The sequence below is a fragment of the Gossypium hirsutum genome, chromosome D11 (assembly GCF_007990345.1).
Source record: "Gossypium hirsutum isolate 1008001.06 chromosome D11, Gossypium_hirsutum_v2.1, whole genome shotgun sequence".
NCBI lineage: Eukaryota > Viridiplantae > Streptophyta > Magnoliopsida > Malvales > Malvaceae > Gossypium > Gossypium hirsutum.
This window is the reverse complement of record NC_053447.1, coordinates 51,786,530-51,803,645: the sequence shown is the minus strand read 5'-3', so window position 1 is coordinate 51,803,645 and position 17,116 is coordinate 51,786,530. Positions and strand designations below refer to the sequence as shown.

General features: G+C 31.6%; 1 protein-coding gene across 1 annotated transcript; it reads left to right on the top strand.

Annotated features, from left to right (window-relative positions):
• The first annotated feature begins 800 nt into the window (after positions 1-800).
• On the top strand, positions 801-4,335 carry LOC107911452 (unconventional myosin-VI). Its single transcript, XM_041104095.1, has 7 exons — positions 801-945; positions 1,131-1,251; positions 1,364-1,428; positions 1,642-1,740; positions 2,556-2,702; positions 2,835-2,936; positions 3,971-4,335. The coding sequence occupies exons 1-7, from the start codon at positions 875-877 to the stop codon at positions 3,981-3,983; spliced, it is 618 nt and encodes a 205-aa protein (XP_040960029.1). The 5' UTR covers positions 801-874; the 3' UTR covers positions 3,984-4,335.
• Positions 4,336-17,116: the final 12,781 nt, after the last annotated feature.

Below are 17,116 nucleotides of genomic sequence, written 5' to 3'. Positions count from 1 at the left end.
ATTTACTTTCTAGATTAAGAAACACCCGAAGGCATTTACTTCCTAGCTTACGAGTCAAATTAATACTCTCATGGCTAAAATTTATAGAAAATTTTAAAATTTTAAAATTTATAGCTTACGGGTCAAATTAGGTTTCTAGAAAATTTGAAATTTATAGTACTACTATTCCACCTACTAAAGTTCATAATAATTCTAAAAACCATTACTAAACTTATATATATATTCATTTTCTTATATTATGTTTATATAATATTTTATACCTTATTCTTACGGTGTTCGCCATTATCAAACTGATACCTGGTTACTTGACTGGGACCGACTCGATCTAATAACAATGGCTTTCATAGTTCGCTTGTATGGGTTCGCACATGATGAGTTCCACTACACCAAAACAGACTTTTAGCGGCATTTGGATAAAAAATGCCGCTAAAAATCGAGCATTAGCGGCGCTTTACGTAAAACGCCACTAAAGATCGAGCATTAGCGGCGCTTCCAGGAAAGCGCCGCGAAAAATGAGCATTAGCGGCGTTTTTTAGAAAAATGCCGCAAAAAACCTAAGCCCAACGACATCTTTTTTTGACTTTCGGGGTTTTAGCGGCGTTTTTGAAAAAGCGCCGCTAATGCTCGGATCTTTAGCGGCGCTCAGGTCTTTCGCGGTGTTTTTGAAAAAGCGCCGCTAATGCTCGGGTTTTGAAAAATTTTTAACAGAGCAAAACGATGTCGTTTTGTTCAAAATAAAATTATTTTTTTGCGCAAAAGGTAAGCAATAACGGTGTTTTTATAAAAAAACGCGAAAAAATTCATTTTACCTAAAAAAATTTCGAGCTGATTTTTCCCAAATTTCCCCCATAAAACCCCTAACTTTGCAAACAAAATGAAAAAAAGAAGAGGAAAATGGAGGCACCAAAGACGATTCAGCAGAAAACCTCTCCAATCTATTTACGAGTCAGCAATTCCTACTACCGTTTGTTTCCCTGGAAAATATATGAGACCTAATATTATTATTTTGTTTGTTTATTTGTTTGTGTGTTTCATCTTGTTGTGTTCATTACTCAAATCCATATCGCTTTTATTTCTGTTCCATTTTTCCTCTTTATTTTCTAATTTTGGGTGTTATTTATTCCATATAGATTTTTAATTATAATTTTGATCATCTTCCAAAAGAGGGAACTCATTTTTGAAAACCCTAAGCAGAAGGAAGAAATCGAAGTGAGATGTGACACCGCCTCTGCTCCGCCGCCAGCCATGAAGGTTCTATCTCTCAACCATGAATGTATCTTGCTTACACAAAAAAAAAAGCTTTACGAAGTTTAAAATTTAACCGTGCTCTCTTTCTTTTTATTATTGTTTTTTTTCTTTGCAGTTCAATATCGCCAACCTCAGTACGGGATGCCAGAAGAAGCTAGAAATCGACGATGACCAGAAACTGTAAGTTTCCTTGCTTATCTCTTTATATATTATATGCTTATCTTTCAATTTTCTTTAGCTTTATTTTTGAAATGTTTTATTCTAAATAATCAGCATTTGTAGCAGTCCAAAATAATTAGCAGTCCCTGATTCAGTTCTGTTTTCTTTTTTTCTTTCTTTCTATAATTCATGAGAGTTGTATTTTAATTTTTCTTTTTGTTTTCTTGTTTGCAGATCAGCACAATACCTCATAATCATAGCAAGGGGCATGCAAATGTGGAACCTCTTTTCAACAGCTTGGCCTTGCAGCAATACATTCTTTTATGCTCACAGGTTCAGTATTCAAACATGGTTGACTCAATATGCTTCCTTGTTCTTTGGTAAAGTTTGAGATTTAGTTTTGTACTTAAAAAGGTAAAAATTTAATAGTATATATATTTTTCAATTTAAAAATAGTCCAAAACACAATATTTTCGGTCAAAATTTGCTTATACACTTACTGAGTTTTTTATCAAGTCGTAAGCAGGTCTTTGGACTTCCGAGATTTGCAGGTTCAGAATGTATGATAGATCCTGATTGACAATTAAGTTATGAATATATAAAAGAAGCATGTATAATTATGGTTTTTTTTTCTATTGAAATCAATAATCTCTCTTGTCAAGACAGATATTGATAAGTCGAAGGATGCTTTACTAAAATCTCAGAAATCAAAGAGGTATCGTGAATTCGAGAAGGGATTTAGGTCCATTGCATGGATGGAATGTAATAGTATTGATTTATATAGATGTAGACTTTGTTTAGCATGATACGAAAAGCTTAGATTAGATTGGGATTATGGTCAGAAATAGGGTCAACTACAAAAATGGTCACTACACTTGTGGTTTCTTTTTTGTTATTGAATTATGAAACAACTTTTCTAGCTACTTTTTGTAGTATAATTAGTTCAAATTTCATTAGTAAAAGTATCTACTTTAAACACCTAATGGTTTTTGCATGGATGTTTTGAGTTTATTATATACCCTGTGACTTGTACATTGGCAATGACATAGTAGGTTGCTGGGTAGTTCAAGTCAGCGGCTTGTTGATCTATGCAATTTATAGATTTTCATTCTCTTGTTAGGTATGTTAAAAAATTGTTCATTTGGCAGGTGTGATGTGAACCTCTTGTTGGCGACATTATGTACCCGTACCATTCAAACCCGTGAAGGAAGTATAGTTAAAGCTCTTGATTGTAATGCTGCCGTGGCTAGTCGAGATGCATTGGCAAAGACAGTTTATGCTCGATTGTTTGATTGGTATGCTTATGTTAATTCATGTTTGGAGGCATTTATTTTATCATATGCTCATATTTTGTATTACTTGCCTTGCCTGCATGGGGTCAAGATTAAACTGTTTCTATTCTGAAAATTTTCTATCTATTTTGTAAGGCTTGTTGATAAGATTAATATATCCGTGAGGCAAGATCCAAATTCCCATGTGCAAATTGGAGTTTTGGACATCTGTGGATTTGAATGCTTTAAGCATAATAGGTAAAATATTGTTCTTTGGTTTTGTCCTTAACTCTTTACTTGTCCTTAATCAGACACACCAAACATGCAAAAGAAAAGATGACTTTTGGACTAAATCGGACAATTAATTTACATAGCGGTAAAACATCAAACTCGTACAAGAACTACCTCACATGCAACTTAAGAGTGATATCTAGCTAACTTATTTATTCCTAATGCAAACATAATTAGTTCACTAAGTTAAAATATCAATAGATGTAGAGGCAATGTAAATGAATATATGTACAAGTATTATGCTTCAAAATAAATTATACGGATTGCTATAAATATTTAAAAAGAATTGGTCATGTTCATTCAAACAAATGCAAGCTATTTACAAATTAATGTGCTGGTGACTTAATCGGGTCTCAAAGGTATTCTAGGTTTGTAAGGTTCTAAGGCTTAGGACGGTTCGAAATTCAAACAACAGGCACTCAAAACAAGTTTAAGCAGTAGAAATGATTAAGCACATGAAATTGTTCCCTACTCATCCCTAATTCATTTATTAGCTCACTTCCTTATTTCTCCTTCTCTCGCCTACTTTATTTCTCTAAAATGTTAAAATGTATTACGCGGGATTAATACGTGCAAAATTTATAAATGTGAACTGAAAGATTCTCATTTTTTAGCTTACTTTTGATCTCCATCTTTCTCCGAAAGATTCTCTCGCCTACCTTATTTACTCTCCATCTATCTATTTATTCTCTATTTATTTTCTTTCCCTTTCTTTACATCATAATTTTATTCCATTGTTGAAAATTATTTTTGCTCCTCGAATCAAAACCTATTCCTGATTCAATTTGTTTTTCAACCGGATTCCTATTCACTACTAGAAACATTCTTAATTCTTAACAAGAAGCGGTAACTATGCCTCAAAACTTGAAGTTTGATCTTGAATCTTTATAGATTTTCTATCTAATGATAATCTTGCAACCAATTAAACAATATTTTTTAATTTTTCTTCAAATCTTTCGATAATGTTGATGAATCTTGAAAATTGTTATTAATTCTTGCAGAAATGTCATTTGAAGGACTCAATTTAGGTACCCCAGACCAGATCTAAGCACAAGGAATGACATTCGAGATCCTAGAGTCAGGTGCATGTTCATTTACAAGTGAATCAAGGCAAAACCGTGTCTAGGATAGGACCATATGATCCCTAACACGACCATGTTCCCTTGAAACCCTTGGATTTTTTTAATCACACAACCGTGTGTCCACTACTTTTCAGATTTTACACTTTTGCCACTTTTTTTTCAAATTTTACAATTTTGCCATTATTTTTTAGATTTTACAGTTTTGCCACTGGTTTTTAGATTTTACAGTTTTGACACTATTTTTCAGATTTTATAGTTTTATCCTATTTTACAAATGTTACTGTTTTCACCCAAAATTTTATAATTTGAACAGATTAGTCCCTGAATAAGTTACGTACTAGTTTTAGTGAATTAAATTATGCAATTAGGTTCATGATTAAATGAAATATGCTAGATTCCCTCATTGATCGAATTAATCTGGTGATTATTTTCTTTATATATATTTGCATGAGTTATGTGCAATATATGTTACTATCTATATAGTTGAGACTATATGAACGATATGCCCTATATTACTTTTAATCTAAATACATGAAAAACATGATTTTGCTACTGATTCGCCATGTGTTAGTACATTAAATGTTACCATGTGTGATTTGCATTAAATTGCTATATTGCATTGCATGGGTTGGGACGATATGATCAGAGGAAGTAATGAAAGTATATATGTATTTAAATGTTTATTGTGTACTTACAGCCAAAGTAGATTCCATCTGTGTCTGTTTTATCATGCATTCACAACTGTCTGATAGCTTTTAATTGTGAGTATTTTGTGCTTCCATGGCCATTGACAAGTTTTATCTGCAATATTTTGTTGTGTACCCATAGTCAGAGCAGATTCCAAATGCGTCAGTTTGTTGTGTGTCCACAACCATTGACAACAAAAACTACAAACTAATAATGGTATATCCACATCTCGGTGTGTTGTAGAAAGGAGTTCTGGGGAACTCCCATTATGGTATGTAGCGGTGGAGTAGGATAAATCCTGTTTAAAACTGAAATTGTATGGCATCTTTGTTATCATGTGCATACATGTCTAAAACTCATTATATGAGTTTTATGTGCTTATGAGTGGATACACTTATATAAATGTGTGCATATCTTATATGGTCATAGTGGGCAAATATGAAAAATTGATTATTTCAAAATCCGTAATTGTAAGTTCTAATGCTTAAGTGATGGTTGCATTGAAAAATAGTACTTTGAATTGAATTGCTATCTATGATAATTATGTGCAATGTTATTTGATGTATCCAAACAACTATTTTGCATTGGTTTTTTACAAATAAACTCACATTGAGCTTTCATAGCTCACCCCCTTTATTTTTCTTTCTCTACAAATAACCTACAAGGTAAGGACACGAGCTCGGCATTCGATTATTAATTTTATATAAAAGTATCTTAGACTTAGTATTTACAATTTTTTTTCATTTGAAAATTTATAATTTTATTATGGCATAGGACTTAGTTTTTGGATTTTACTTAGGCATACATGACATTTAATTCATTTAGACTATTAAAATATGAATTTTTATTTTACTAGGCATGAAAACATGGTTTTTATTCAAATTACGTTAATATTACTTTTCTACTGCTAAGTTTGAAAATAATTTTTGGTAGAATAAATAAATTAGCTAAGTTTTCAAAAAAAATGGTCACCGTTACAAGAAAAATGTGAAATTTTATTTTGTTTTTGTTAACTCATATGTTTTTCTAAAAATAGACTAAATTCTCTTCTAAAATAAATAAATGTTTTAAAATGACCATTTCATAAAATCCGATCGTACTAGGTCGTCTCAATGGTCGATGCAATCTTTCGAATTTGGGTCTAATGTCTAGGCCGGGTTGGGGAGGTTACATTGAGTGATTGGTGGACCAGGTGGAAAAAGACTACCCATTTTGTCCCTTTTCTTGTCTCCCTTACGATGTTGATGTCGCGATACCCGAAAGAGGATATCGCAATACCTCATGCAGTGTTGAGCCTTCAGGTCTCCTTGGAAGGGTGGATATCGCGATACCATTGAAGGGTGTCTCTAATCTGTAATACTATTGAGGTATCATGATTTCAAGGTGTAGATATCATGATACCTTTTCCTTTGGTGCTGCTCTCGCTCGTTTTCAACCTCCAACATGTCCCTACACTACTCAACCACACGTTAGGCCTCCCAGTGGCCCTATTGGCCAAATTGGGTCACAAAATGATAAAAAACGAGACGATTTCACTTATTAACTAAAATAGAAAAATTACAAAAAAAAAACTATGCATAAGACGCTATTTTGCTTGAAAATAAGCTCCTTACTTATGTCAGAAAAGCTTAATTTCCCACATCAATTTGTGGCTAATCAATGTCTTACTCTCACTGAAGCTAAGTATGTCAGGAGGGACATAAATGAGAAAATATGTGGCGATCACCTTGGGAGAAGACTGTTGGCACAGAAGGTTCTCAAGTAGGGATATTATTGGCCAACCATACAAAAATATACTCACAATGTGGTTCGCACTTGTGAGTCCAGACAGAAACATACTCTAGTACAACAATTACCAACTTAACCTTACAAATGGTGTCTAACCCTTGGTCATTTGCAACATGAGGGATAGATATCTTTGGTCCATTTCCAATTGCAACAGCTCAGAAGAAGTTCATAGTTGTCGCTATGGATTATTTTACCAAATGGATAGAAGCTGAGACCTTAGCTACAAAAACAAAGAGACAAATAGAATCATTTGTCTAGAAGTCCATTGTTTGCAGGTTCGACATCCCACCTTTGATCATAATGAACAATGGAATTTAATTCCAGGGAAAATTTAAAAGCTTTTGCACAGAGCTACAAATATCACTTGCCTAAAGCTCTGTAAAAACGTCTCAAACAAACGGTCAAGTTGAGGCAATGAATAAGAAAATTTTAGCAACTTTAAAGAAGAAAGTTGATGATGCCAAGGGTGTCTGGCTAAAAGAACTACCAAGAATTATATGGGCTCTGCGAACATCTTGTTGGATCTGGTGCCCTAAGTGTAGTATTTTCATCAATATACACTTGTATTTTTTTCGAACAGTTTGAATAATCAAATAAATTCATTTATTAAATTAATATACTTTGTATAATTTTTCCTTACATGGTTTTTGCACGTAAAGCAAAATGGAAGCAAATGTTGCTCATTGGTTTTTTAAATGTTTAACAAATCTAAGCGATATTACATGGTCAGGTTGTAGTACGAAAAGACAACTTATATTAGTAGACAAACCTAAACAAGTCATTAGCCTAATTGGAAATGAGCAAACCAATTTAAAAATTAATATGTCGTCTATCAAGTCCAATTAGAGAGATGTCTTGTCTTGGGAATAGATTCTGAATCCATTTATGGGTTTATTCACTTATGACGTTCATAGTGTGCCTGCCTAAATCCTGAGTGGATGGCAGACTATGTAACAGGCCAGTTTTGACTCTAATCGGACAAAGTGGTTTCGGGACCACAAATCCAAGTCAGAAAAATATTTTAAAATTATTTTTGGTATTTTCAGTATGTGAATTAATATGTGCGAAAATTCCGTATAAAAATGTGATCGTTTAAATGCTCAACTTGATAAAAAAGGCTTAATCGTGTAAAATGAAAACTTAGGGATTTAATTTAAAAGCATCTAATTGTTGTTGTCTTTTAAATTAAGAGGTTTAAAGCTACAATTTGACCACTATTTAGATAGTGGGTGGCTAAGGTCAAAACTAACCTTAATAAATATGTGTTATAATTATTTTAATAAGGTTAAATTAGTAAATTATTAATTATTATAATACATAATAGTTAAAAACATAATTTTATAGCATATATCATCTTCCTAGCCGAAACTTAGATGAAAGAAAAGCCATTAAATCTTGAAGAAGGTTCGGCCATGTCTTTGCATAATTAAAGGTTCGTTTTTGCTCGGTTTTTGAAAATTTTTATGTTTTTGAGATCGTTGCTTTGTGTACTACAAGACCCATACCTTAATTTTAGAATTTGGTGTTAATTTTGTGATATTTCATTGATGAATGCTTGAGATTTTTGTTAGTTAATGATGAAATATGAAAGATATGTGAAAGATTAACATATTTTGTATTTGAATTTTTGGTGAAATTGAGTAATTAGGGCTAAATTGTGAAATTAAATTTTTGAGGGACTAAAATGTGGAATAAATGAAATATGTGAATTTGTATGAGCACTAGGGATATTCGGCCCTTCTATAGTGTGGGCAAATTTTGTGCATTTTGTGTTTTATACAATAGTGACTAAATTGAAAAAGTGTAAATATTAGGAGCAAAATAGTAATTTACCCATTTATGTGTTTTTGGACTAAATTGAATGAAATAATATTTAAAATAGTTCATTTTGAATATATTTAGATCAAGAACCAAAGAAATCAGAGTTGGATTAGAGAAAAGCTAAAGTAGTCGACTAATCATCCGATTCCATTTTTCACTGTCCGAGGTAAGTCTATTAGTTATTTAATGTTATTATATCAGTATATATGTATGTATATCTATTTTATTTTTGTTGAGCTATAATTAAAAGTAATTCGATTGAATAAATTTGAAATATAAATGGTATATATGTGTATATACAATATTCGAATATATAGGTATATACTTATATAGATCTTTGAATTTAGTTAAAGTAAGAAAGGGTATATAGGTATATATATACAATGTTCGAATATTTATATATGAATCTATATATATATTTGTGATGAATTTAATTGAATGTATGAGAGTTATATGTGTGCACAAGGTTCGAACAAATATGAGTATATATATGTATATATTCTAGGTTTAATCAAATATATGTATATTATAGATATATATATAAGATTCGAATATATATACATAAGAATATACATGTATAAGCTTGTGGGTTGAATAAAGGTATGTCTTTTATAATTGTTTAAGTAGTTTCGAATATATATTCATACCTAATTTTTAAATATGATGAGATTATATATATGTATATGTTTTTATATTGAACTTATGTATGCAATTATATATATGTATGCGATAGATTCAATTATATATATATGAATAAGTTTTGAACCTAGTTAAAGGTAAAAAATTGTGTAAATAGATACATTTATGTTCGAATATAAATGTATATACATGTATGGGATGTTGATTTTAGTTAATGGTATAAATGTTAAATATATTCATGGGATTCGAATATATATGTGTATATTTATGTATTGGTTCTTGGATAGAATTAAAGGTATAAAATTTATCTCTTTTTATAATTGAGGTTCGACTTTATATATATACGTATATATATATGTTTATGAATTTATAAGCACTTGAGTTTAATTGAAGGTATGATTGGTAAACTCTGTTACGATTTGAATATGGTATATAATGAACATGTGATTGTTATTATGAATTATATGAGGAATTATTTGTATATGTGAAATTGAAATTTTAGGCTCCGAGCCTAATAGGTTTATTGACAGTGAAGTAATCTAGACATTACGTCTAGCAGGAGGCTTGATGCCGATGAAACATACCAGACATTACGTCTAGTAGGCTTGATGCCGGTGAAACATACCAAACTTTACGTCTAGCAGGCTTGTTGCCGGTGAAACATATCAGACTTTATGTCTAGCAGGCTAAGTGTCGGTGTACTAAAACAGGCTTTAAGCCTAGCAGGCTAAGTGCCGGTAATATTGTTTATATTATTGTATAGACATGTACTGAATGTGTATATGGATTTGGTGGTATGAAATTGAAGAATATGATTACATATTCGGTCTTCATATTTGATGAACATACAAACATCCGTTTATACGTATTTGATGAGTATGTATATATGTATATACAGTTTTAAGCACTTGATAGATATATGCACATTCACATATATGCATGTGATAAATTTATATTTGCATTATGTATATGCTTTTTTTAAGCATCTATGTGTTTGGTGATATGCATTTTGGGTAAGTAAAAATATGCTCTGTTATATTAGTTTGATGTACATATATATATGTATATTTGGTTATAATAATTGTTGAGTATATATGTATAAATATGCGTTCGATTATACGTATTTGAAGTGTAGGTGTATTCGGCTCTAAGTATTGATAGTAATGTATGTAATTGATTTTAAGTAAGTGATAAGTTCATGTATTTGGTTGTAAGTTCCTGATGAGTATTTAAACATAAAATTGGTTGTATGTATATAGAGTATATATATATAGTCATTGGTAAGCATTCTACGATTACATATATTTTATATAAATAAGATGACTATGCATTTTAAATATTCAGTTAGTAAAATATGTGGTATTTGTGACATCTATAAATGTAATCAGGAATTTATATGATATTTATGTGTTTTATTTATGTGTTGTTTTAGTTATGCCATAGACTTATTAAGCTAAATAAGCTTACCTTGTTCTATTACGTCTCTCTGTTTTATAAATTTAAAGATCAAGCTTCAAGCTCGGGGATTGTCAGCAAAGATCATCATTCTATCTACTGTCTCAGTATTAAAATGTTTGAATTTTAACTTAGGGCATGTACTGGCTAGATAATGTTACAAGAGCGTACTTTAATGTTTTGTAAATGAGTTTCATAGCCAACGAAAATGGCTTATTTCCTTATAGTCTAGTTGGATTGTAATGTTTTCGTTTTTTTTAAATGACTAAAAGAAAAGCTTAAAATTTCACATGTTTAATATTAAACCTATCTTATCTGATGTAACTACTATAATTATTGAACTTTAATGAATGTCTGTTTTGAGTTGTATTTTGATTAGTAATGCCTTTTAACCCTAATTCGGCAATAGATATGGGTTAGGGGTGTTACAGACTATGTATGCGTGACTCGTACACTTTGGTGTAAGTAAATGCCTGAGTTTAAATAGATAAGGAACCAAAAGCCAGTGCATTGGGTGTATGACTTCTATAGTATGCAGCGTCATTCACAATAGTGGAATCCATAGCCCAAAACATAGGTAAATGATATCCTCTAATTGGTATTACATGGTTGATGAAAAGTAAATTTGGTCACGGGCCTTCCGTCTTTGTGATGGATGACTTAATCACTATTTGATAGTGATTGAGTTTTCATGAAGGAAGATGTAATTGTTACCATGTGAAAAAATAGGATCATATTGGGAGAACAAATATTACCCCAAAGAGATCAAAGATATCCTATGAGGATAACACACTTATGACAAGGTTATTGGATGAGCACTGAGTAGATTCTTTCGTAATGGTATGTTGTTGAGGAGAGCTCAGTCACGATACTATAGCAGAATGAATTCATGACTAAATCAGTTTATAATCAATAGGTGAAAAGCCGAAACTTAATTATAAATCATTTGAGTCTCAACTACATATGTCCAATCAGTCCTTCTACTAGCTTGTTGAAACCAAAAATGAATTATGTGTTTGAATAGAAATCAACAGAATGAATAGTAAAAGAGAAATAGGAAATATTTAAGAATGATTGTGGTTTTCTCTGAAATAGAGAAATGGAATCATTTGGAAATGAAAATAAAAATTTGCAATCCTATATAGGATTACTTAAAAATAATGGAAGAGTGGGTTTATGTTTTTGGACTGTTTTGAAGCCCGGAAATGAAAATAAATCATTTGATCATAGTGAACATTTTAAGTTGTGACATATTGAATGAATTTTCTCGAAATTTTACCGGGGGTAAAATTATCAAAAATTTTACTGGCGTAAAATTGGGATGAGAAAATTATTTAATATATAAATATCAAATTTTATTTTGGAAATAGAAAAACTAAATCAGGTTGGATCATATTACTGAGTACTAGGTCAAAAAGGCTCAAGAAATACTTGTAATTACACCCAATGCGAGAGAGGCCCAAAATCCCTTATATAACATGAAGGGGGTGGCAACCCTAGTACAAATACAAGAGTGAGTCGTTCACCCCTCACCTACTCTAAGTAGGATGTTATTTTTCTATTTAAAAAATAAACATCTACAACTCTCCAAGGGTTTTACATTCTCTTCCTATAAATAGATGGCACCGATAGAGTTATTAACACAACTTTTGAGAGATTGTTATTATGTCAAAAAACAGAGAAAATTTATTCTCAACTTTTAAATATATGTTTATAGAATAACAATTTTACCGGTTTCTAATAAAGAAAAGAGAATTTTCATTTTCACCCCAAAAAGAAAACTTTTTGTACTTTCGTATTTTGATTCAATTGGTTTGAGCCCACACTCGAAGGTATAAGAATAGCGAAGAAGATCGTTTGGTTGAAAGCAGGAAAACATCAAGGATCCACTTATCAAAAAACACAAGTACATATTTAGTTAAGGCTTATTGCTATAAATATAAAAAAATCAGGTCAATTTTCAAAATTTTAATTTTCTATTGTGCAAAAAAATTGTTTTCAAACCGGGTTTTTTCCAACACATCTCCCCACAGAGCAACCAGGGAAACAACATTCTCATTGGTATATACTGCAGAAGTAGTAATCCCAGCTGAGATAAGCCTACAATCCCATAGGACATCTCATTTTGATGAAAATGCTAACAAGGAAGCCATCAAACTCAATTTAGATCTTATTGATGAAATCAAGGAGATAGTAGAAATTAGGAATGTTACACGAGCTCAAGAAGTTGCTCGATGCTAAAACACTAAAGTAAAAACAAACAATTTCAACTGGTCGATCTAGTCTCGAGAAATACTGAATCTAGTTTGCCAGTATCACAACAAGGAAAAGTGGCTCCTAATTGGGAAGGGCTTTATAAAATTGTTGAAAAAATAGGCTACTGAGCTTATTAACGGTCATGAACATTTTCTTCTAAGTTAGCTTATTTACGATCACAACTTCAAACAACTCATTGGTTTACAATCACGATTGATATTATCAAGGCTCGCTATTTAGGATCACAACCTATGTTCATTGATTTACGATCATGAACATTTTCTTCTAAGTTAGTTGATTTACGATCGCAACTCCAACCAGCTTGTTAATTTACGATCATGAGTGCTATTATTAAGGTTCGTTGATTTACGATCATAGCCTAAGTTCATTGATTTATGATCATGAACAATTTCTTCTTAAATTCGAACAATTTGTCACAGTTAAGTTGAACAATGTGATCCCTCCCAACTATTGTTAGATTTATACTTGCCTAAGTCATTTATGATGATAACTTAGTTAGGCAATTTATTTAGACAAAGTCACAATCCAATTACCAAAACGTTTAAACATTAAGAAAAAGATAGTTCTTTCATTTAAAAACATAATCCAATGGCTACAACAAACAAAAAATCAAGAGTTGGCACTGGTGTCATCGGGATTAGTGAGGTTCTTCTTCTTCTTCTTCTTCTTCTTCTTCTTCTTCTTCTTCTTCTTCTTCTTCTTCTTCTTTTTCTTCTTCTTCTTCTTCTTCTTCTTCTTCTTCTTCTTCTTCTTTTTCTTCTTCCACTTCTCTGTTATCATTTCCTTCACATCCAGTAATGGGAGCAGCACTGGTTTCAGCAAGAGTATCAGCAAAATAAAGTCTGCTGGAATTTTTCCACTCTTCAACAAACTCCTCCCAAGTAGCTCTAAAAGGACAAATATCAAAGTTTTGATGGGCACCTGTTAGATGACTTAAAGCATCAAAGTTCACCCTGCAAGCATCAAAGGGACCACCAATCACTTGAGCATGCAGTAGAATATTTGATTTTAATTCTGGCAGATAATCTTGAAAATTCTGCAGTGTATTTGCCTTATATTTGTCCAAGGATTCTTCATGATTTTTCTCCAAATTAGCCATAGAAAGTTTATGCTTCTCACTCATGGCTTTGATGATCTCTTCTAAAACAATCTTATCAGCTCGCATGCCTCCAGCCTCTTCATGTAATTTCTTATTAGCTTTATCAGAAAAGTGAGGCGAGGTTTTAATTTACATAAAATATAAAAATAATTCTTGGGCTCATTTTTCTTAAAAGAATAAGCCCCAACTTTATCAATAGCTCTATGTGGCCATGCGAACTGCGTGGTAAAAACTAACACAGTGTTCGTACCATTCTTGTCATCAACTGGCTGCCACCCATTAGGGCTCAGATCTATAAGGCAATGATGAAAAACATTTCTAGCAATTAACACCTCTTCAAACTGTAAGGTACGACCACAATGAAGTCTAGCAAATTGAGCCCAGCCTACTTCGGATGTGGTATCTCGCTTTCACAGGCACACACTCTTGCTAGGTATGGACCACTCAATTGAAAAATCAAAACCAGCTGCAAATTTATTCCTCACTCCCAAGTACTTACAACGATTCAGTCGAAGGTTCAAAGACTAGTTGGAAACAATCAACTCGCATCCTTCGTGAGGAGTAAAATAAAACAAACCCAAAGAACCTCATCGATTACAAGATTTGAGTTGGTACAAATTCTAGAAAATAGAAAGCAACGACGCCTTTTCTCGACGACTACACTCAATGAAATAGGCAACTGCGACCCACCATGAGAACCCAGATAACTGCCCTAGAGCTATCCGATACTCATCAAGAAGATGGCAGAAAAAAGGGTGTAGAGAAAGGTGAAAACCTACTTCTAGCATGTGCAATGGAAGTAAGAAGCCCCCTTTGGTATCGCCCAATTGCCTCAACCTTTGACAATTGAGAAGCCATGTGCAAAATTCAGCAGTTGAATACCCCGAATTGCCAAATGACAATTCATTTCTTTGGGCTTTTTCGTATAGGCATAAGATTTCGCCTCTACTGAGACACCAGCTTCCCGGTGCTGTGAGTGCTCACCCCTTGAACTACCGTGATTACCCTAACCATTACAACCACCTCCTCTTATCGTCACCATTATACCCAACTAAACCTAGAATGACTAGAATGAGTATTTGAAACTTTTAAGAAGTTTACCCCTGAATCACAACTGTTCTTAATGGCATCTCTTCCTCGAAAATTTCAAATCCAAACAGTTCATGATTTAGGGTTAAAACCATGTCCTTTTAAAGAAATTCAAAGTCTGATGATTAGTATGTTTAGGAACAAAAGCTCAATCTGCTCCATACAGTTGTACCTCCCCTTAACACTTGGTAAAATGTATACATCAATTTTGAAAGTTGTATACAGCAAGTTTCACTCTAAAAAATCCTCCACTTTGCTTAACCAAGTTCTTAGAAGAGTCACTTTATAACTCTTCCTCGAACTAGGTGGGGGACAAATTGTTATGGTGTTCGTCATTACGACCCGTTAACCGATTACTTGACTAGGACCAACTCGATCCGATAAGAATGTCCTCCATAGTTCACTTACATGGGTTCACACATGATAGATTTGCATTGTCACCATGAGTTCACATCACTATGCAAGCGAACTCACATTGAGAATACACTTGTTAATCTTAGAATAGGATACATGTTGGCATTCATAAGGATCTACCTAGAATATCACATCTAGAAATCGTATCATATAAATAGGAAAATTTGTCTCCCTTAAAAATATACACATAAAAATACTCAACACATATTATATTCTTTGCTAGGTTTTAATTATTTTTATTTATATAATAAAATCATTTTATACATTACCTGTACCGCTCAAACACTTTGATAATGACAATATAATTATTTTAATACGCCTTATTAGCTGTACAGCGTAATAGACAGTGATATTATATGCCCCACAATTACTTCCCACGAATTGGATGCACAACTACCCAATAGAAAGGAGGTGGCACAATTTAATTTGCTTTAAACGTTTTTAATTGAGGTTGAAATTTAATAAACTAAGAATATTATCAAATATTTAATTCAAATTAATTAACTAAATAAATGTAGAGGAGGTTTGATATAGGATTTATACATAATGGAATTTAGATTTGGACACTCAAAATTCAAATACCTACGTCAATTACGGTTCTTTAATAATACATGAGAATATCAATTCTATTTAGTTTATTTGTAAAAAAATTATAAGTAAATGTAATTTTTAATTATTTAATTTTTATAGAAATATTTTATAGTAAATTTTAGTAACAAAATTTTAGATTATTTAAGATGAAATTTAGTAATAAAATTTGGTTTATTTCCAAATTGGTCTCTAAAATATATCTTAATTTTTAAATTAGTATTTAACGTTTTTTTCATTAGAAATGATGTTTAAACTATTAATTTTGTTTATTTTTTTCAAAAAAGTTTACATTTAATAATAATGCCATGTGTGTTACGTTTTTATTGGTTAATATTATTCTTTAAATAAGTTCTGAAATTGGTAATTTAAGTATCATTTCTAATCAAAAATTCTTTAAAATCAAATTGACAATTTGGATATTGTTAAATGGTTAATGGAAGTAACTATGAAATTTTAGTCTTTTGAATTTGTTTCTAAGCTCATAAGATAATTTATAACAATTAAGCTAGTTAGCATTTACTAAAAATTAAAAATATATATTATACAATTTTTATGCTTCAAAAATGTAAGTTTTTTTTTGTGTGTGTAACTAAGGTATCCTCCATATCTGTTTTATGATTCATGAAGATTAGTCATTTTAGGGTTTTTGGTTGCCCCTCCTAATAATGTCATTTCCAAGATTTAAATTTGAACAACACTTGTTGATAACAAAATATTATTTATTTGAACTAAGTCATTTAAAATATATTAAATTCGAAAAGTAAAAATATTCTTAAGTTTTCCCCAATATACAAAAAAGTCAATTATTTAAAATTTCATAATATTTATAACGCCCCAAATTCTTTAATTTTTGGGTAATTATTTGTGTCATGTAATTTGATTTGTTTCAATGGTTAAGTGTTATGGTTGTGTGATTGAGGTTCTGTGTTTGATTCTAGTCTTTTGAAATTTTTGAGTACTTTTATCTCTACATTTAGTTGGTCACATGTGTGTTATCTTTAATTTTCGATAGGTTGTTGGCAAGAATGAGCTTGTTGGTTCAATGGTTAAGACCTAGCATCCATTTTGTTCCTAAGTTTAAATCTCGTTGTGCCCATGTCCCCCTCTTCCCCTCATTCTTCATTTTTTGTTTGTTGAGTTTTTCTCTTTGACGCTTTTCCTGTTGCCTTTTCCCTTTCTCTTTCATTTTGTCATATTTCTCCATT

Coding starts and splice junctions, on each gene's coding strand:
- LOC107911452 (XM_041104095.1), top strand. CDS start 875: ATGAAAAAAAGAAGAGGAAAATGGAGGCACCAAAGACGATTCAGCAGA. Junction 946..1,130: donor CCTCTCCAATCTATTTACGA/GTCAGCAATTCC, acceptor TATTCCATATAG/ATTTTTAATTATAATTTTGA. Junction 1,741..2,555: donor ACATTCTTTTATGCTCACAG/GTTCAGTATTCA, acceptor TTCATTTGGCAG/GTGTGATGTGAACCTCTTGT.